The sequence below is a fragment of the Populus nigra genome, chromosome 3 (genome assembly GCF_951802175.1).
Source record: "Populus nigra chromosome 3, ddPopNigr1.1, whole genome shotgun sequence".
NCBI lineage: Eukaryota > Viridiplantae > Streptophyta > Magnoliopsida > Malpighiales > Salicaceae > Populus > Populus nigra.
In genome coordinates, this window is record NC_084854.1 from 14,072,468 (window position 1) to 14,094,857 (window position 22,390).

Genomic DNA, 22,390 nt, shown 5'->3' on the forward strand with positions numbered 1-22,390 from the left:
CTTTAAAAATAAAAAAAAAAAGCACACAGCTGTTATAACCTTATAAAGGAGATGCCATAACCAGACTTGCTTAATACGGAACTTCTGATTGATCGAACCATGAAATGTTAGGCCTATTGGTCGCCTTCACATATGTACTTTAAGCCTGCTTTTTGTGTTTCTTGCTGGAGGTTCTAAATCTTGTTTATTTTTGTATTTTAAAAAAAATTTAAATTTTTTTATTTTTTTTTAATTTCAAATTAATATTTTTTTAATATTTTTAAATTATTTTGATATACTACCATCAAAAATAATTTTAAAACTCGAGCAGGACTGCTGCAGAGAAAAATGAAATACTTCTCTACATTTCCAGTCTCTATTTGAATCTACTTTCGTGCCTATGTTAACAATTAGCAGTAGCCTATACTCTATATGGATATAAAATGTGGACTATTTTGAATTGCTTTGCCCTGCTGATTCAATCATGCACTGTTACTTTAATTTGTGAATGATGTTACTGTCGGGTTAACCATGCTATATCACATGGTAGTCAAGACATAGCACGAGACACCTAGCTAGACTCGATACTTTTTAAGAACGCATTCAATCATCAACAAGTCCTGTTAAACAATGACAATAAATATTTTCAGAAAGAAAATAAGGGGTAGTACAGGAATAAACTGTGCCAGAAATCAAGTTCAACTTCAGAACATAAAGTTGACAGGACAAATCCTAACAAGCCCTGCACTCCTGCTACCACTCAATTTCGGTAGTTTCAGCACACTACCTTGCATTGATCATCCTAAGGAAAAGGTTATGTAAGAATTGCAGTCTAATTCCCAAAAAAAAATATAGCGTGAGGCTGGAATCATTACTGATATACAAATGAGTGTCCCAATATGATATTTTTTTTTCCATTCTGGCCTTGCGGGTTTCCCCTTGTTGATGATCCTGCTATCTCATCTAGGGACTATTTGCTGGAGATGATAAAAGCCTAAGATGATAATATCTAAAATGAGGCACGCTAGGAAAATTGGAGGATGAAGGACCAAGACCTGGCTAAAGATCAGGATTCAGGTAAGGAAACTTCACGTTCAAGAAGTCTTAACGACTCGAATTGGCTGAATGAAAAAAAGAAAAAAGAAAAAGAAGAATACAATGCCTGGTATTGCTCTTTTCGACTTTTGAAAAGTTTATAGTTCAATCTTTGAGCTGCCTAACTGGGAAAGTAAAATGGCCATATCCATTCCCTGCACCATAGTAGGAACAGCTGTTTCATAAGTGCAATCCCGAGAAAACCCAACCTTACCGGATTTCTGGACTTTCTTTATGCAAGATTTGAACTTCTCGTGGCACTTGATATTATTCAAACCTGAAAAAACAGCATTTGTAAGATAAACCATTACCAATACCATGATTCACGTTGAGGCATAAAAAAAAGCATGCATTGTTCCGCTATGATAAAGTATGTCACTATAGCGCGGGCACATTGCATCATTTTTTACTCTTTTCACAATAATAATGGGTAGTCATCATGTCATAAACTAGCCCAGTATCTTTGGGCTAGTTTTTTAGCACCAGAATTGAATCCCACACGACCAGGTCTGAAGAAGGCCCCCATGGCCATACCCCTAGCGCATTCACAAGATTTTTTCTTTTTTTCTTTTAGCCTCTCTAGGATTCAGATGTTGAATGATGTGGGAGGAAATGCAGTTGACAGCCAAGCTAAGCCTCCAGGAGTAATATAATCTCTTTCGTCAACACACTATAGGAATCCTTCTTTATATGCTGGTGGCTTAGCCAATAAAATCCAAATTAGACCACGTGTGTCGCAAGTTCTTCTTCACCCTCTTGCCCCCTCTCATTTTCTGTTTCCTGGTAAGTCAATTCACCTTGTTCTAGTTAAGGGATTATTCTAAATTCTCAGAATACTCTAAAATGAGGAAAAGAAGAACCAGAATGGGTAAACCTAGGATTCGAGTGCCTTTCTAATCGCCTCACGATCTTTTCTATTGGTATACCTACCGTGCGCGGTCTATAAACCTCAGCCCTTCATTTTTTTTTCGTCCTATTGTAAAGGAGGGAACCAAGCCCATTTTTAGATGGATATAACCATCATCATATGAATGGGGACCGAAAACAAAAATCCTGTGAATTCAAGGCCTTGTTAACTTTTTAACTACTAACTAAATTATTAATCTACCAAAACAAAAATGGCCTCCAAAAGGCAAACAGCAAATTAAAAAAAGAAAAAAAAAAGGAAAGAAATTTAAAGGTACCTTTCTTCTCGACGCACTCATCGTGAATCTTACAACAGGCATCGACATCATCACACGGTTTCTCTCCAGGACACCCAGTCCACCCTACTCCACAATACTTCCCGTATCTAATTCCAACCGCTTTTGTTCAGAAAACAAAATTATTAATAGAATTATTCTAATTCAATAGGGGAGCAATAGTTTTTTTTTTTTTTGTAAAGCTACTTACAATTACAGTTCTGGGCAACACAGGTTCTACTGCATTTCTCCTGTAAAAACACATCAAATCAATACAAAAATCCCCATCGATATTGATCCATAAACAAAGGATCGAGAGATAATCAGCCAATTAAATTACCTGAGAATCGTTGTTGTTGGCGCAGTCAGCGAAGAGGGAGAGGAAGATTAATACTGAAGCCAATGCCACAGCGACACGGGCTCCAACAGAGAAGCGCCCGCCAACGAACATCCTATCAATTTTCGCTCCCTCTTTGTTTCTTCTCCAATTTGCCTGCTACAGTTGCAATAAAACGACTCCCTCTCTGGCCCATGGTATGACGTGCTTCCCTCCAATCACGTAATGCCACTTCAGCTTTACAGTGGAATTAACCCACATGGCTAAATAACCGAGCACTCAACCAATGGGCCTAATAATAAATAACAACAGAAACTATTGGATGTAGCCCACCAATGATTCTCTTGTGTTTTGTACAAAAGATCTTTCATATAATACTAGCAAACAGTGTCTTTCTTTTCATTTCTTACTTTCAATTATTAATTAATTTTTTAATAAATAAATATTTTTTTCATAAATTTGGGACAATTGTTTTTATAAAAATAATCATATAAAATGTATTCATATATTTCTTTTTTTTCTTAAAAAAAAAGAGAGAAGGTAATCATGCTTGAAAAAGCTTTATTTCAAAATCCAGACATAGAGAAAAAATAATTCCTAAAAAGGAAATAGGGAAAAATTAATTGAATGGGAAAGATTTATAAAAAATCATAAATCAAATCAATAATTTTCTAATAGTAAGAATAATATAATTTGAAATATATATTTAGTCTAAAACATGAAGAATTATCATAAATATTTTTTTTATTTCATAAGGCTGTATGGACTACAAAAAAAAAATATCGAATAAATTTTCATAGTCTCGGCACAAAATCAAATAATAAAAAAATGCAAAATCAAATTACTAAAAAAGAAAAAAAAGAAAAAATTGGCATGCATGGAATGGCTGTGCAAGTATGGGTTAGATGCACACGGGCCACCCAATACTAGGCAAAGAGACAGATGGATTATATGTCGTTTGCATAAAAAAATTCATTTGAAATCGAGCCTTGTTGGTTTCACTGCATCCAAACTCAATTTAATCATCTTTTTAGCCTTTATGCGTTGGATTAAATTTGTTTAGAAAAAATTTAACAAAAATTATCAAGGTTATAAAAAATCATTTAATATTCCTATTAAAATGGGGATAATGGATCAACCTTTAAACGGTTAGACCTAACTCTTTTCCTAACATGGATTTTAAGTAAAATCATATGGGAGTTATCTTAATATGACAAGTCGACTTTGTCATTATAAAAACAATCCGGTTGATTGGTAAAAAAAATTTCAAGAATAAAATTGAGAAAAAAATGATGAAAAGAAAAAAATATATCAACTCAACTTCTTACCTAACTTTGGTTTAAAATTAAATCAAATGAGAATATTTTAAAAGCGACCCAATTAACTTGGCTGACTGACAAAAAATATTTTGAGGATAAAAGTGAAAAAAAAAAGAAACCTCTCAACATAATTTTTTTGTCTAACCTAAATTTAAAATTAAACCTTGCAAGAATTAACCCTATGTAATCCAATTATCTTGGCTAATATAAAAGTATCATGGATGACTGTTAAAAAAAATAAAAAGAATAAAAAAAAACAAATGAAAATGAATAAAAGAGAGAGCACCTGCTTTGTTGTTTATATGAATAGTAAAGCAAGTGCAATGCACTCAAAATATTTTAGTATGTTTAGCTAGTAAGTTGTAGTACATAAATTTTATAAAAAATAAATTGTTGTTATTTGGGCTATATGCCAAAACATCAAAAATTCAAATGTTGTTGTTGTTAAGGCCACAAGCCCAAACGACAACAATTGTGGCCTTGTCACCTTTTGGATCATGACTTAAACAACAACACTAATGCCATTTAGGCCAGACTCAAATGGACTACACCCTATAAATTATTATTATTTTTACTTCAGCACATTCCAATGTGCTTTTTTGAGTTTCAATCAATTAGAATGTGACATTGCACATCATCCATGCACATAATATTTTTTATGATTAAATGATATACTTCCTAACAAATTCTTTGTAAATACAAAATTTTATGCCTACATTATACTTTTTAGCCAATCATCGATAGTTCAAACACGAATCATTTTCTATGCAACTCATACACCTTTTTCTTAAACAATGACTATTTCTTGCCAATATATAACCAATACTCACCAGCCTCTTAATTAATAATAGTGTTAGATACTACAAATGTTGGGAACCAAAATTGCTACCAATCTATCGTAACATCCCTCTTCATGTTCGAGGTAAGCCGACATGACCAAGATTTATAAATACTTTAAGTCACCAAGTAAACAAAAAGTTCTCTAAATCAATATTTATTCTACAACCAATTACTCTACATATTTTCTCTCATGTTGAATTAAATTGATAGAGAGGTTTGTGAAGGCTTTGAGAAAAAAAGAACGATGGTGGTCTCATTAGAAATGAAGGTTGGAGGTTAGATAAATCAAAGAGAGAAATTTAGGTTTTAAAGAGAGAAAGATGAGGCTAGGGGTTTTTTAATAGAAGAAATGTAGGAGAAGATGAATAGTTTTCTTCTATGGTTTATTTTCTAAATTTCAACTTATATTCTTTCAAAACAAAGTTACGATGGCTCTCTCTATGGTGGCTAAGGTTTTTGGTTAGGGTTTTAGGAGAGTGTAAAGGATGAAGGTGATGAATAGTCCTTTTTTTTTCTTTCTTTCTTCTCTTTAAAAAATTATGATGACTCTCTCCTGTAGTGTTTAGGGCTTTTGGTTAGGGTTTTGAGAGAGTGTGGAGGAAGAAATGATGATTAGTCCTCCTTTTCTCCCTTTTCTTTCTCTATAGTATAATTTTCTATCATTTTCTCTATGTTACTTAGTTCTAAGTTATTTAATTATGTTTTAGTTTCTTATTTTGTACTTTACCCCCCCTTCTGCTTTGCTTTATAATATGAGTTTTTGATTATTTTTTTGTATTTTGATTTGTTTTTGAAAAACAATGTCAACGTCAATTAGATAAGATACCAAGATTACAAAATAAACATAAGCGCATTGAAAATATATCTTTTCAAATTTATTTTTTCAAAAAGACATCAACAATAAAAAAATAGTTGAAAATTACAATAATGAATGAGAGAATGGTTGAAATGCATCGAAAATACATTTTTTGAATTTGTTTTTTGTATTGATGGAACTTGTTTTGGAATTGGGGCTCAAATTTTGGGTTATGACACTTATGATGTTTAAGATAAATAGAAATCCTAGAGTATGGGTTGGGTCCTCCATGCACGCCTTAGCTTATTAGTTTGGGTTAAGCAAATAGACTCCTTCTTCTAAATCTGAATACACCTAACCTATTTGTTATGTCTTGCATTTTTTAAAATAAAATTATTTTTAAATCAATTTATTAAAATTATACTTAAATAATGATCCATATGCCATAACTTTCAAGAACATTTGAGTCTTTAATGGTAAATTTTACAATTATATATTTTCTAATAATTATATACTAGCCTGATTTGTAGAATTTTTTTAAAATACCATCTCGTTAATATTAAATAAGAATATAATATCTATTTGTTATTTATTATTAAATATTTTTATATAAATTTATCAAATTCATTATTTTTGGAGTTATTCATATGAGTGTGTGAAAATGATCGATTCATAATTTTCATATGTGTTTATTAAAACTTAATTTTATGATCATAATAAATAAATGTTTTTGGATGTGTCAAAACATGTTTTATATATATATACACACATATGAACATGAAAATGGTTTTTTTTTTATTAAAAAGATTAGTTTATTGCTCTTGGATTCAAGTCATTAGAGTTTTGATGAATATTTTTTAATTACCAAGAACTTTTATTCAATTAATCATGCTACTAATAAAATGACATGCTATTGTTAGAAAAATTAAACTTACATGAATAAGAGATGGTAATTTTGAATAAGTTTTTTTTTTCCAGCTAAAATCTTAATCATTACTTTTTTTTATGAATATCTATTTTATTTTTTATATAATTAAATAGAAATAGATTTTTAAAAATATCATACATCATGAAGTCAAATATTTGTATTTGTATATGTATTTTACATTTTGCAATGAAGATTAACTTCATGTTTAGTCTTGAAGCAGCATTAGTCAAATTTTTTACAATTTACTATTTCATAGTTTTTTCAATTCATTTTAACAAGTGAAAACATTATTTTTTCAATACTCAACTAGAAAATTTCATGATGCTGAATAAACATTAATAATGATGATAATTGTATTTTTTTGTATTAAAAATTAACTTAAAATTATACTCCAGCACGAATACAGTGATTAAGTGCTAAACAAACTCATTAAGGCAAGGTCTTCAATACAAAACGTTGAAAAGACAAACTCAAGAAAAATCATTGGAAAAAATCCCTTTCCCTCGACTGGGCTCTCGAGTTGGATGCAATTAAACAAATCCATATTTAGTGATGAATTTGTGACTTAGATAGTATTTAAAATAATCCATTTCAAAACTGGATGCCCTTCAAGATTCATCATTATATATATATATATATATATATATATATATATATATATATATATATATGATCGATGGGCCCTTTTTATTAATTTTTTTAATTTTCTTTCTTTTTCTCTGACAAAAAATGCATATTATTTGGAAGAATATATAGTTCAAATGACATTAGAGTCTGCCTTCTTATGGAGATTCTCAAGTCAAATCACTTTTATAATAGCAATAGCAATAAATAATGATGATTATGACATTATGTTATTTAATTAAAGCTCAAAATCAAATACATTGCTTGCTTGAGAAAAAGAACTTGTTCAAGTAGTGTCACAATTATACAAATGGAGTTTGTTTATAGAGAACTTTCTTAGCAAAGCAGGAAAACAAGAATATTTTTATATATGCGTGTGCTTTCAATCTGACATGCACTAGAACGAGACAAACCCAACTCTGGAAAGAGGTCTTTGTCATCTAAAAGAATCAAAATGGCTGGAGCCTTTGGGAAAAAATGGAGACTAGTACTGCTGTAGAGGAAATTCAACTGCTTGCTGTTTTCCTTTGTTCCATGAAATTATGTATTCTCTTGAGTGCGACTTCAAGTGTCTCCTCGCTCATGTTAGCGAAGCATACCCTAAACCATCCAGGTTCAGAGCAATGGCAAGAAGAGCCTGGAGATATATTTAGCTTCACTTCATGAAGGATAGACTTCCAAAGAGCCACTTCACCTTCTCTTGTTGGTGTCTCCAACAATGGACTTAAATTCATCCAGCAAAACAGTCCGGCATTACCTTTCAAACACTCTATCCCGGCACTTCTCAATCCTTGAATTATCATTTCATATCTCTTCCTTAGCCTCTCTCGATTTTCTTTGATGTAATTCTCGGTGAACTTCTTGTTAGACAACATCGAAGCCAGGAGATGTTGTGTTTGAGAAGAAATCAAGGTGAAGCTAGACATCCTTCTCGCAGTGGTGACAACTTTGTCATTATATGAGTATATAGTTCCAACTCTAAAACCTGGAAGACCAAGATCTTTAGAAAGACTGTAAACTATGTGAACTCTTTCTGAATCTTTATATCCACGGGCTTCAAGGATCTCAGCAATGCTTATGAATTCAGATGAAGAGAAGGTGGATCCTGAGTAGATCTCGTCGGACACAAGATGGATGTTTTTGCGGGTGGAAAAATCAAGAATCTCTTCCAGAACAGAGCGCTGGATTGTGACTCCTAGTGGATTTGAAGGATTGGTTATAAGTACCCCTCTCACGTTGATGTTCATGGCTACTGCGCCCTCATATGCAGCTTCCAAGGCTTGAGTAGTGACCTGGAAATTGTTTGAGATATCACAATGTATCGGTACAATTTTTGCACCGGTCCTCCACCTTAAATCCCTGTCAAATCTGAAACAAGAGTACCAATTGGAGATCAAAAACTAATACTCATGAAATGATGTCCTTTCAAGAGAGTTGATCGAGGACCACTTCTTACCCTGGATAGTATGGAGTTGGAACTAGCAAAGCATCACCAGGATTGGCTAGAATGAAGGTTAACAACTCGTTAGCAGCAGTTGCTCCTGCTGTCAGGACTACCCTGTCAGGGTCAAATTTTGCTCTTCCACCTCTGATTTGCTCCATGAAACCTGCCATTGCCTGCTTACAAATGCAATTGACATGTCAGGGTTTTCTTTCTACGTACTATATGTATGTTTTGGAATACAAAGCTGCGAGTTATCATGGTTTTTTTTTTTAAAAAAAAAACGAAGGCAGTACCTGTCGGAAAGATTCGAGTCCATGGTAATCTTGAAACAAGGCATTTTCTCTAAACCCTGGTGATCCTTTTCCCCAGCTAGATGCTTCTGAATGCTGTTCCAAGTACTCTTCTAACAAATCAAACGAAACCTGATCAAGGAAGAACAACAAAGTGCATTAGCTTAAGTGAGAAACTCTTGGAAAGGTTTAAAATATAAAAGCTTTAGTCCTTGCATGACATATTGTCTTGCAGGGACTCACTTGATTTTCTGCCAGTCCCATCTGTATGACTCCTGATGGATTAGATGATTCATTGTAAGGGTCTTCATTATATGCTTTCCAGCCTGCGAAGTACGGGGAGTCCTCTCCGTGAGTTTCGGAAACTGCAACTTTTGAGAGTCCAACAGAGGGTTGCTCAATCTCTATGGCCATAATTCGATTTCTTGCACCTAACAAGCTTTCTTGCACGAGATAGAGGCCTCTACTCTAAAATTAAGAAACCTGCTAGGTGTGGAAGTTGAGAGGGAAAAGGAGAAAGAGAAGGAGCGAAGAGCAGAAAAGGAATAGAATTGTTGAATGAAAACTTTGTCACTAAACCCTCTTTATATACAGGGAAGTCTTGGAGGCTTTGACGTAGAAAAGGTCCCACAACTTTCCTGGTTCTTGAGAATATATATATAAAAGAGCACAGTATCAATCACCGATTCTGTAATGCAAGCAATAACAAGAATCTCACCCTTTTTTCACACGATATTTTTTATCTCCAATGACAACTGTTCATTTCTGTCATCTTGTTAAAGCTTCCTTCATCTAAATCTTTCTATACGATCCACATCGAATACGGTGGTTGATGGCGGGTGGGTGTTAAATTTTTTTTTTTTTGAAAGGCTCAAAATTAACGATGATCGATTCTTTTAAGGCCTTATTGTTATAATAATAATAGTGGTCTTGTTAACATTTCTGCAAGTCCCCACTTCCCAACCTATGACTAACCAAATCCAGGATGCATGAAGGAGCTTAAGACTCCAAAATTCCATACTAAAACCAATATCTACAGCATGCAAGTATTTCAAGAGATCTAAGAGTAGTTAAGCTATGATGATCTGACCAAAGATATCAATTTACACAAGATTAGATTCTGATTTGGGAACAAAGTTGGGATAAAATAGAAGGTTTGAGAAGATCTTACGGGCCTACATGCAGCAGAACTAATATCAAGCAACAGATTTCATAACATCATTAGATTTTCAAGTATCGTAGTTTCTAATAATCATGTAAACTGATCTAGTTTTGCAAGTCCTACTTGTGTCTTGGCAAATTAAGACATGTTTATGGTAAACATGTGCAGAATGCATAGTGTCACGTACGTAGAGATGAGGGATTATCCAGTGTCGCTGAAGTCAACGTGGCAGGAAAGTGTGTGCATGCTCCATCAACAGTGTTAATGATCAGCAACATAATATAATTAATGAGCATAGGTCATTAATTAACTTGCTTAATTAATCACTTAACCAATGGCTTATATATATCACAAAAATGCATGCATGTTGAAGATGCATATCTATGAATATCTATATAGTTTGTCTGTTGCCTTAGCATGCCATGGCAGCATGTAATTAAGGGTTAAGATACTTGTCTTGCGGATTTCAACTGACAAGCCCAGAGGATAAAAAACAGTTGATGGGAAGGAATAAAAACAATAGAAAATTAGAAGTAAGAAAAACACATTGGATAATTAAGAAAATATTGTGCTTCCTTTTCTGCTTCCTCTTCTTCTCTTTTGAGATGGAATATCATGTTTCTTAATTTAAATCATATATCGACGCGGGGTTCGATGAATATCCATCTGTGTATGTGTCTATGTGTGTGTATATATATATATCTTGTACTCAAGAACGTGAAAGGAGTGGTCGATGACGGCTATTCGGCGGCTTTGGCCTCTAAGACAGAGACAAGATATGTATATATATATAAATGTGTGTGTGTGTGTGTGTGTGTGTGTTTTGTCCGGAGTACTATTCTTGCTGTAATTACCAGTTGCAGCGTTACATTTGCCTTAAACTAGGATGTACGGTTTTTTACATGTGGCTGAATGATATAATTTCAAGAGTTTGAACCTTTTTTAAAAAAAAAATGGATAGTTAGAAGAATAAGAGTGCTAGTATTGAAACTAATGATTAAATAAATTATTATTATTATTATTATTATTATTATTATTATTATTAAGATGCTAGTGAGAGGGAGTGTTACAACCACAGATTTCATATTGAATAAATAAACAAATATAAGAGTAATATATAAAACTGTGTATTCTATGTGTTTTCTGATTTTCTGCTACTTTTATTCCACAAACCTTGTTAACTGCAAGAGCTGCTACTGAAACTTGGCATCACAGACGGATCACCCCAGTTTGCGAATTTTAATTAATTTATTTTTGAATAAAGAAATCCATGTTCAACAGCAAAAAAAAATAGTTTTAGTTGTCCAGCTTGTTCTTTAAGCAAATCTTGCACGTTGTATTTAAATCTTTTGAACAATCAGTACTCTAAAGTTCATTTGAGTTTACTTTTCGGTGATATATATATATATATATATATATATATGTCACACCCGGATATCACGGCAACCGATTAAAAATCACTCGATTGAAAAAAAAAGAGATACTTGATATCTTGTTCTTTTAGGAAAAAAAATCTTGTTCAAAGAGTTACCACCTAATATTATGGTCACTAGAAACCCTAACTGGTCAACAGAGATTCTATGGTACGAGACTGGTTACACAAAAGGAAAGATGCTATCACCCCTTAAATGTCCTACCTAAGACAGGCTGCATTGTTGATTTTGTCTAAAATTGCTAAGAATTTGTTCTCGTTTTTCCCTTTTTTTATTCTTCCTTTCATGTTCCTGGCTCTGGCATCAGTGAACAATTCCTACGAATATTTTCAACTTTGGCGTTGGTAAATATCGCAAAAATCCAAAAAAATACGATACTCCTGACTCTAGCGTAAGTGAATATTTTCGCAAAAAATGAATTTGAAGAAGAAATTTTCTATGTCATTTTTTCTTGTTTATCCTTTATTATTATTTTTCCTTTTTAGATGGAAGTAAAAAAAACATTGCACGACATATTTGCATTTAACAGTAATAATCCACATATTGAGCACGTCTACAAAAAATACAAACACAAAGAAAAAAATAAAACAAAGTATAAGGGGCCCACAAATAAACCAATGAAGACCCCAAATATTTTTGGAATTTTCTGTTATCGAAAAGGAGTTTGTTTGGTCAAATATCAAATTAGAATGGGCATTAAAATTATGGTCAAGGCATAAGGGTGTGTTTTGCCAAGCACATCCTTAGCAAACATAATTTGGGTTGGCGAGGCCTAAAGTCCAGACCCAGCCCACTTTTTTTTTTTTTTTTTGGGCTGGACCTAACCCAACCATAAGTGAAAAGTTCACGCATGCATGCAACAGTAACCAGTTAATTATTTTAGCAAGGAAGGAAGGAAACTTACCTAGGCGTGCGGCTGCTGGAGGCAAAGTTGAGGGAGACTAGGCTAAAGAAAAGGGTTGATGGGGGCGGCGGCTAGTATAGAGTTCGCCGCCCCCTTCTTTTTTTTTTCTCTCTCTCTCTTTTAGGGTTTCTGGTAAGGGCCTTCTCTTGGGGTCTCTTCTTTTAGGGTTTCTCTCTAATCGTCTCCCTTTTCTGCCTACACTGAGATCAATATTTATAGTGCAAGAGCCCTTCACTTGTGAGAAACCAAGTTTCAATCAAACTCATTCTCTTCTTTGAAATTTGAATTTGATTAAGAATAAAATTTGAAAGCAGATAACTATCATTATCTTGAAGACAAGGATTATTTTGAAGAGAATGATTATCTTGAAGATAAAGATAGTATGACAAAAGCACATTGTAGTCCTTAATTTTCACGCAAGTTGACAAATAACACTTTTCATTGAAATAAATCTCTGATATTTAATTTTACATTTGAAACCCTATAAAAATTAAATTAAAAGTCAATGGATCAAAATTGAATTACAACAATATATATGAACTTCTCCCGCTCTTTCATTTAATGGAGATCAATTATTTATTTATTTTGGTTATTTTCGTTGATCATTATGAAACTTATTTGGTTCTATCATCATGAACAAGATGGAACGCCAAAGTTCCCAAATTGTTTTTGTTATGGGCATAAAATGGATTATCGACCAAAATCATGTCTTTTTGTGTTATAGCTCGTATCATTAAAGGTAACGATATTTTGATATTGATTCTAAACGTATTTATATTGCTATCATGATCGTTTTCATGAAAAGTGTGTTCCTTTCGCATGAGCAAAGCAGATAGCTTCTCCTGTTCTCAGTAGCACACCTGTTCTCAGTAGCTCAATTGAGACCACAAACACCATACCCCATTAGTACATCGTACGTGTTCTAATGTAACTTGCAGGCTACGGTAAGTCCTGCTTGTGTATTTTTTTTCAATGTAGATATTCATATTTACGTACATTTTAATTTTAAAATTAATAACTATATAAATCTCATTACCCTTAAAAAAAAACTCAAATTTATGACCATTCAAGAACAGTCCCACTCATGTTTTGACTATACACGTTATGGCTTCTTCTACATCTGCTGCAACACCATTACAAAGTACAGCTCATCCCGGAAGCAGCCTAGAAGTTGGGACTCGGAAAGGAAAAGGATTGGTCAATGGGATCAATATAAAGGACAGCTTAATTACAACTGGCTAGCATTGAAGTAGTAGCATTCTTCAACACTGCACTGCGACTGTGTATTTAAACTAATTGCTTTTGGATTATACTCTTAACATAATAAACTCTTTTTTAATCATCAACAGCTCACTGTGTCAACATCAGTTTAGTAAAGTGTTGCTTTGGTCACTTGATGTTGTGGTTACGGGCTACAAAATGCTTTTCTGTCTGGATTTACTGAAAATTGCCTCCCAACATTTGCCGCGGGTTCCTTTTTATATGTACTTTTGATTAAATAAGATCAGCATGCATCGTAAGCATCCAGTGCATGCTGTGCCAGCATCAAATTAATTAGTCTAAACATGAGAAAACCGACCCAAGTCTAGATAAGATAAGGGTACTTCTCCTGTAATCTTTTTGGAGTGAAAAATGATACTAAGTAATTGATACATTTCCTCAGACTTTCTACATGTAAAAATGAATATTCATTGAAAAATAACCAACTTATCACATTCCTTGATTATGTTGGGTTTCGAAACACAGCTCCCCTCACACACACACACACACACACACAACAAAAACAATAAATTTAAAATCCGTAAACAAACAAAATGTAGCGGTTGTATATATGATATTATATAATAGATGAGGATTACTTACAAAAATACATAAATTAACTTCATCACTTGAGTTCAAGTAACTAAGATTATGCCACAGATACATTATTTTTTAAAAAACAAAATACGAGCAAGCATGCTTGCTTGCTTCCTGATGATAATCTTCTTGGAAGATGCATGGAGAGTACCTCCCAAGTGGGAACCTTGACAGTACTAATCACGAAGAGATGATGTCAAGGAAAAGATGACATGAGAATATTGGGTAGGTCAGATTTCTAATACAACGATTTTTGCAATGGATTTCATCGATCACAACTACGTTTCTTCTACCTTCTCTCACTTTGATGCCTTCCTTTTTTCTTTATTCCAGTTTTTTAATAGGTCCTTTTTCATTACATCGCATATATTAATTATTCCTACAAGCGTGTTCGTACGAACACGTTTTGTGAACCCCAGAGGGATCTGTGACGTTCGATATATAAAGTCCCAATTGAGCATGGCCATGGCGGTGCTCATTGCAGTCATGTTTACTAGTCACATTTTGAGGGGAAAAAAAGTGCAGAAAAACGTCAATAATATGCTGGAAATTTCCGAAAGCTTTCAAAAATGGGACTTACATTGAATTAGTACACGAACGGTAGCTATAACGACACTGCTTGCTTTGACTGGCAATAGTAAATGAGAACATATAAAAACAAATATTAATACTTTAAAGTCTTTAAATATTGTTATATATGATCATGATTAGTTTCCATTTAATATTCTGCTTTGAATTTCTTTATGTAATTGTTTTTCCCTCCTTCCCAACCAATTAATTATGTTTGTGTTACATCAGTCTCAAACAAGTTGATTGGCTTCCACTTCCACTTATGTGCCAAAAATAAACTTTTCAATCTATTTATTTTTGTATTTTAAAAGTATTTTTTTGAAGTTTTTAGATTATTTAAATGTGTTGATATGAAAAATAATTTTTTAAAAGTAAAAAATATATATTCTTTTGATGCATTTCTAAATAAAAAAACACTTTGAAAAACAACAGCTATCATACTCTCAAACACTTTAATAAGCTTTCAATAAAAAAAAAAAAAAGCAAAGGACATTAAGGAAAAAGTCACTACCTAGTTTTATAACAACTAAGAGCTCTAATTGATTTTTCTACATAAAAGGACGGTTATGCTAAAAAAAATAAATTAAATCACCCTAAAACATTTTATCTAAGATAAAATGCTTCATGTTTGTTTTTAATAATATAGGTACGTTTGTTTTTAATGATATACGGTATGTGTACATGCTAAAAAAAAATTCTAAACTGGTATGTGTATTTTAGTCATTAAAAGTGTAAGACTACTAAAACCTAAAACATTAATTTATCCTGGCAACAAAGTATAATCCTTATTTTTTGAATACGAGTGTTGGACCCAAGGATGGCTATGGTTTTTTAGACTTTGACCCATTTTTCTATTTTACTTGTTAAAGCGCAAAACATATTCCACCTACATTCATAAAAAAAATACGAACTCCCTTAACTTTAATGTGACTTTAAAAGAAAAACCTAATTAGAATTCATAATCTCGAGACAATTTTGGATTATGAGGAAAATACAAAATATTTCAAATTAAATGGAGGCTAAAATATGAAGATAAATCAACATTCACCTACACAACTTATCTACCTTTGATACGACATTCGAGGAGAAACCTTATTAAGATTTATAATTTTTGTACTGATTTTAAGTTACCAGGGAGTTTCAAACAACATAAAATTAATGAAAAATTAATATTCACATACAAAGTCGACTCGCTTACCTTTAATGCGACATTTAAAGAAAAACTTAATTACAATTTGTAATTCTTGGGTCAATTTTAAGTAATGAGAAAAAGAAAGGCAAGTAATGGGAATGTTTCAATTAACTCTACCCGATTGGCATGCCGACAACTCAGCTTCCCTTAGCATTTAATATGTTTCAATCACTCATGATCGGTATGGATAACAAACTTCTTAGGTCACAAGTAATGTTGTCAAGTTTTCAAAGTTCTTGCTAGAGCATAAAACTCTTTATCATAAGTATGATAATTCAATCCTACACCATTGAGCTTTTCACCATTGAGCTTTTCGTTAAAATAAGCTATAAGTCTTTTTTTTCCCTACATTAAAATAGTTATATTACCTATCTCTAAGATATCATATTCAATTTCAAAAGTTTTTGTAAAATCAAGCAATGATAATAATAGAGCTGAAATTATTTTTTCATTTAATAAACTAAAAGCATGTTCTTCTTCTCTACCCAATTTAAAACCCACAAATCTCTTAACTATCTAAATTAAAGGTGCACTAGAATACTAAAATCCTTAACAAATCTTATATAAAAAAAACTAGTCAAACCATGAAAACTTATTACCTAAATGATTGACTTAGGTGTGGGTCATTATTGGATAGTCGTAACATTTTCCTCATTCATCTCAATACCTTTTATACTAGCAACATATCCAAGAAATATATTTTTTTTCCATAAAGTCACACCTTTTAAAATTAGCTTATAAACATCCTTTTTGCAAAACAACTAGTATATTCCTCAAAATGTTCAACATGCTCAAATTCAAAACCACTGATAGATCACCAACCAAAAAACCATCAAAATCTCTAAACCACATCAAATCATAAAGCAGTTTACCTCGGGTAGGGTGCGCTAGGGGTATTAATATCTTTTCTAGCCACAATCAGTCCCTTACCCTCGAATCTCTGATAAGACCAGTATACCTTCCTAGTGACCCTGAACCAAATAACTAGATGGTGACTCTTTCGGTCCCTAAAATCCGTCTTTCGCCCATGTGTGACATAAATCACAACCAACATTTTCTCATTGATTAAGTTCAAATGTTCATACTAGATTTGACCTATTCTGACTCATCTAACTCTGTATTTTTTTTCCAGTATCTTTAAAAAAAGATAGTTTCACTTTGAAGGGCATCATCGCCTTTACGTTGTATACTAGAGAGTATGGGGTTTCACCTGTAGATGTTTTTACAATAGTACAATAACCATGCAGTGTATATGGAAGTATTTCATGCCAACATGTATAGGTGATGACTATTTTCTTCACAATGTTCTTTATGTTCTTATTCACCACTTTTACTACTTTATTAGTCGATAAGGCAATGAATTAATATGTTTGATCATCTACTATTAGCATTAATCCTTAATCATCTTTCCATTGAAATTATGAGCATATCAATTGTTATCGCTTCTAGCAAACCATATTAGTAGATGATGTCTCTCTTAATAAATCATTGGACCACTTTTTAAATAACATGGATGTAGAAAGCCACTTTAACCCATTTTGCAAAATAGTTTATTATTGCTAAGATAAATCAATATTGGCTACTTGCTTTTGGATTATTGATCCAATCACATTTATTCCTCACATCATGAATGGTTAAAGTATTGTCATGTTGTGGAAAAGAATTGATACTGCATTTATCTTGTTAGCCAAAATCTAGCATTTATAACATTTTAACATATAACCATTACAATCTTTCTCTGTTATGGTCTAGAAGCATCCACTTCTTTGCATTTATTGTGTCATCATATGTCCATTAGCATGTTTGGCACAACCATCCTCATGTATTTTTCCATAGCTTATATCATTTTTTTATCCAAACATCTCGGTATAGTCTCATCAAATCCTTTCTTGTATAGTATATCTACATCTAAAAAGAAATCCATCGTTATACTATATTCATTATGTTTCATCGACTTGATGAATTCTATAGCCTCCTCGTCATGCACCAACCTTTTTCATCTCAGAGGCTACTAATTGAGTGGTTAGTCTTTTTTTCTCACTTTTTTGTTTTTCAAGCTCTTCAAAAGTGTAATATCACCTCCTTTAAGTTAAGCCACATATCTTTTTCCATTTCATCCATATAAGCTTGCATGATTAGAAGCTATTATCCACTGTAGGAATAATAGTTGTAATTGTAAGGCATTACTTCTTTAAGATTAGCCTAGATGGTCCATTCTTGTTGTTTTGTTACTGATAAGCCATTAAATCCACATCTTTAGTGACTACCATATAACCTCTTGTTTTTCTCTATTATTTTCAAATTTAAGGAAACCAAACTTTAATCAAGTTTGAACCTTATGGTGAAACTCCTCGTAATCATCAATGTCATGTCTCCAGTCTAGGTGTAACTTGCCAAAATGTTCTATAATGCATGTTGGGTTACCTTTGGGCTGTTTATATAACTAGCGACTTTCAACATATCAAACAAAGTTGCAATTAACACTTGTAAAGCTGCTTGGTTCTGAACAACCATCATATTCTCAAATGATGATATATTCATACCTCTATTATTATGATTTGAGAGAGGATTATTCTTCATGTTTAGATTTTGGAAATAAAATTGAGTGTTTTGGTAATCAGGATTTTATTAGGTGTTTTATGGGTAGTATTAGGAGAACTGTAAAGTCTATGAAAACATAGCAAACACAATTTCAACTAAATGTTTAATGGTATGGGGTACGTGGGGTAGGATAGGTTATATGGTGAAGGAGTGGTATTGGTTATGTTCTCTTGAGAGTAAAAAAGTATATCATGGTTATTCTTATAATTTCTTAGTCGATAAGTGTAATTATCCACATTTGCATTTTGCATCATTTTTTTGCTGAAGTTTCCTCCTTTTTATTATTCAGTCATCTCATTTACCCTTATAGCCTTAATATATTTCTTTACTTATTCAGCAATTATTACAGTGTCTATAAAACTAGCAGACTCATGTCCTAATAGATACTCTTAGAATGTGCTCTTAAAAGTATTAATGAAAAGAGTGACCAACCTTTTTTCTATAAGAGGAGGCTAGATTTGAGATACAGTTTCTTGCTAATATTGGGCTTATTTTTTTACTGACTCTTTGGTCTTTTTATTCATTGCTTGCAAACCTCTTTCAGTTAGGTGTCACTTTCATATTGAATTTATATTGGCATATAAATGCATGAACTAGATACTTCCATTCCTTAATATTGTTTCTATTTCAACTTGTGTACTAAGAGATAGCCATGCCACTCAAATTTTCATGAAAGAAATGCATAAGTAGTTTATCATCTTTGATCATCTTTTCCATTTTACTATAGTAAATCCTCATGTAAGTCTTAGGTCATTCAACATTTATGTACTTGGTGAATTTAGGCACTTTAAACTTTCATAAAACAACCATATTTAACATCAGGTATATTTCAGAAGCCTTTATAGAGTCATACAGTTCATGCCCTTAATTGCTCTCATGTTTTCTTCATTTACCAAAAACATTTTAGCCTCTATTTCTTTCTAAAGCTTTTCATTCACAACATCCTTTTTAGTAGGCTCTAGAGTTGGAGAAAATCTTATCTGTTGGTAAGATGATAGCACTAATAAAGGATGATGAGTTTTTAGCCCCCTATAAGAACCCTTGATTAGTGTAAACTAAAGCTTCTTGCTAAGGTTTATTTGATATGGGTGAAAACCAAGTGGTATGTTTGGAGTTCCAAGAGCCATAGAGACATGTTGATTTCTAAAGCATTCTTTTCATTAGAGGTCTCTATGAAATTTTAGCCTTTATTTCTTCCTAAGGATTTTCATTCATAACATCCTTTTTAGTAGGCTTAGTAGGCTCTAGAGTTAGAGAAAATCTTGTTTATTGGTAAAAAAAAGTAGCATTAATAGAGGATGATGAGCTTTTAAAAACTGGGTATTAGGTATCACTCCTAAAAGCTCTTAATTAGTGTAAATTAAGGCCTTTTGTTGTGGGTAGCATTAATAGAGGATGAGGAGCTTTTCAAATATAGGTGAAAACCTAGTGGTATGTCTGGAGTTCTAAGAGCCATAAAAATATGTTATGCAGTGTGCATTTTTAGAGCATTCTCTTTATTAGAGGGTCCTTCTTCAAACAACCAAGTCTAAAGGGCTTGTTCAAGCAAACTAGTGAGGTTTGTTATCTCGTTTATCATTAATTCCATATCCCTCTGGTGAATTTTCTTCAAGAGAGATTTCTCTACATTTTCCATTTATGTTCTAAGTCTAGTATTGTAGACGTACAAGGTGAGTTTGCCCTTTTAGGGATAAGCTCTATTTTTATTAACAACAATTAAATAAATAAAAATATAAACATGTATGCTAACATAAAAAGACTCGATTGGATTGGATATGGGGTAGCCTTTTATAAAAGGTGACAAGATGACTTTGAATATCTGATGATGATGATCAAGAGTCTAATAACCCAATTGGCATCTTAAATCAAGATACTTTTACAATTCTTCTATTGAGGGGGATATTGTTCAATTTTTTTGTTACTTGTACTGAAACTAACATTTAATATATGAACACTTCTTTGTAGATTCAAATAGCATTACACCCTTAATGTATATCGATACATCCATTTTAAGTGTTATAACCCATTTTTACCCTTGAGTTATTTTCAAGAATAATCAAAAATACTTTTAAAAATATGTAAAAAAAAGAAAATCCAAAAGAGAATTTCAAGTTGACTGCATAAATTTTTCAGGCTTTAATCAAACATGATTTTTTAAAGGTGCAATTGAATTGATATCATTTTTAATTGGAAGAATTGAAAGACCAATGACCAAAATTATCAATTTAGAATGAATTGCAAGGTCCTATTAATTCAATCAATGGCTTAATTGAATATAAAAAAAAATGTATACAACTAATTTTTTCTTCAACTAAAAGGATTTTAAAATCTAATGACTTTTTGAAAAGCAAAGAAATTAAAGTCTTACTTTGAAATCAAGTTAGGAATTCAATTTGAATGTTTTTTTTTTGTTTGGCTTAAACTTTGGCATGTTTAAAAAACTTTAAACTGCAGGGGTATTACATTTGAAAGTGGACTAATATTCAAGGAATTTTGAAACTTGTCAATGCCAAGCAACGTTATTTAGAGGCCAAGTATACATCTCTTCTATTTTTTGTCTTCTTCCATAAACCATTTATAACCCTAACGGCTAAAAACTTAAAGTCATAGTTGTATTGTCTTTTAGTTTCGTTTAATCGATCATTCCCTGTCATTTCATGTGTTTCCTTTCATTTTTTTTTATCATTTCATCATTATCCTTCACGTTGCAATATGTTGTTTTTCTTTATGTATGAACATTGATATATTAAATAATATGTATTGACATGGTCTTTTGGTTCTAAATGATAGAAAATCAATGTTTATTTATACATTTGTATTGGGTTTTATAACTTGTTTATAAAACCCAATAAGGGTTCAACTCATATTAAAAGGCCTATTAGGCTAACATCTCAAACCTTTAAACAAACTCATCCTTGTTTTCTTCTAAATCATGTCAAAAATATCTTATTATTCGCATTTAGTATTTACAGTAAAATAGACTAAACATGGTCCATTACCTTAGATATCAAGATGATTAACTCGTTCTTTTGAATTTTAAATGAAAAATAAGTCTTGGAAATATTTAAGTTCAATATTCACCAAAACAACTAGGAGTATTGGTTTTTTTTTTATTAGTTTACACGTATGCATAGGCACAAGGTTGTTCAGTTATTGTGGATATGCATGCACAAGTTATAGCACTAGTGTGTACAAACACTGATAAGGGTTAACCAGCAAAAAGTTAAATCATAAAAAGGTGATTGTTAAGTAAATGAACCTTAAAAAAGGTCATTTGTCAAAATTTTATCCATAAAGGACTTTCATGTCACTAGATCCTATTTCGAGTAAATGAATTCATGATGGTCATTACTTGAGAAGGATTGGGGCATACGATTTTCATTTATTTAGCAAATATTATGAGTGAATCTTGGGCACCATAGGATAAATAAACTATAACAAGGAATTATCCATTGACCCTTTCTAAGATCTTATCTAGGTTCAATGAACCCAACATAAACTCATTGATTATTCATTGGCATGCCTTGATAAACTGTTAGTCACGAATCATAATTAAATGATACATACCTTTTGATCATGTGATCAAGCAAACCTTGAAGAAGTTGAAATACAACTTATAAAGCCAAAAAAATCAGGTTTGAATGAACTCTAACCTAGAGATAACCATGTACCTAAGAACCAAAGGTATTGGAATAAACTTGAACCAAAAGATAACCATGCACTTAAGAAATGAAATACAACTTATAAAGCCAAAAAAATCAGGTTTGAATGAACTCTAACCTAGAGGTAACCATGTACCTAAGAACCAAAGGTATTGGAATAAACTTGAACCAAAAGA

At 32.2% G+C, this 22,390-nt stretch overlaps 2 protein-coding genes across 2 annotated transcripts; both read right to left on the minus strand.

Annotated features, from left to right (window-relative positions):
• Positions 1 to 602: 602 nt before the first annotated feature.
• On the minus strand, positions 603 to 2,754 carry LOC133688411 (probable phospholipase A2 homolog 1). The gene is made up of 4 exons (XM_062107889.1): positions 2,596 to 2,754; positions 2,467 to 2,506; positions 2,259 to 2,378; positions 603 to 1,351 (listed from the first exon to the last, which is right to left on the minus strand). Exons 1-4 carry the CDS (start codon positions 2,704 to 2,706, stop codon positions 1,173 to 1,175), a joined length of 450 nt encoding a protein of 149 aa, XP_061963873.1. The 5' UTR covers positions 2,707 to 2,754; the 3' UTR covers positions 603 to 1,172.
• Positions 2,755 to 7,297: 4,543 nt separating this feature from the next.
• Positions 7,298 to 9,374, minus strand: LOC133690357 (1-aminocyclopropane-1-carboxylate synthase 7-like). The gene is made up of 4 exons (XM_062110626.1): positions 9,077 to 9,374; positions 8,837 to 8,965; positions 8,556 to 8,716; positions 7,298 to 8,467 (listed from the first exon to the last, which is right to left on the minus strand). Exons 1-4 carry the CDS (start codon positions 9,245 to 9,247, stop codon positions 7,606 to 7,608), a joined length of 1,323 nt encoding a protein of 440 aa, XP_061966610.1. The 5' UTR covers positions 9,248 to 9,374; the 3' UTR covers positions 7,298 to 7,605.
• Between the last annotated feature and the right edge of the window lie 13,016 nt (positions 9,375 to 22,390).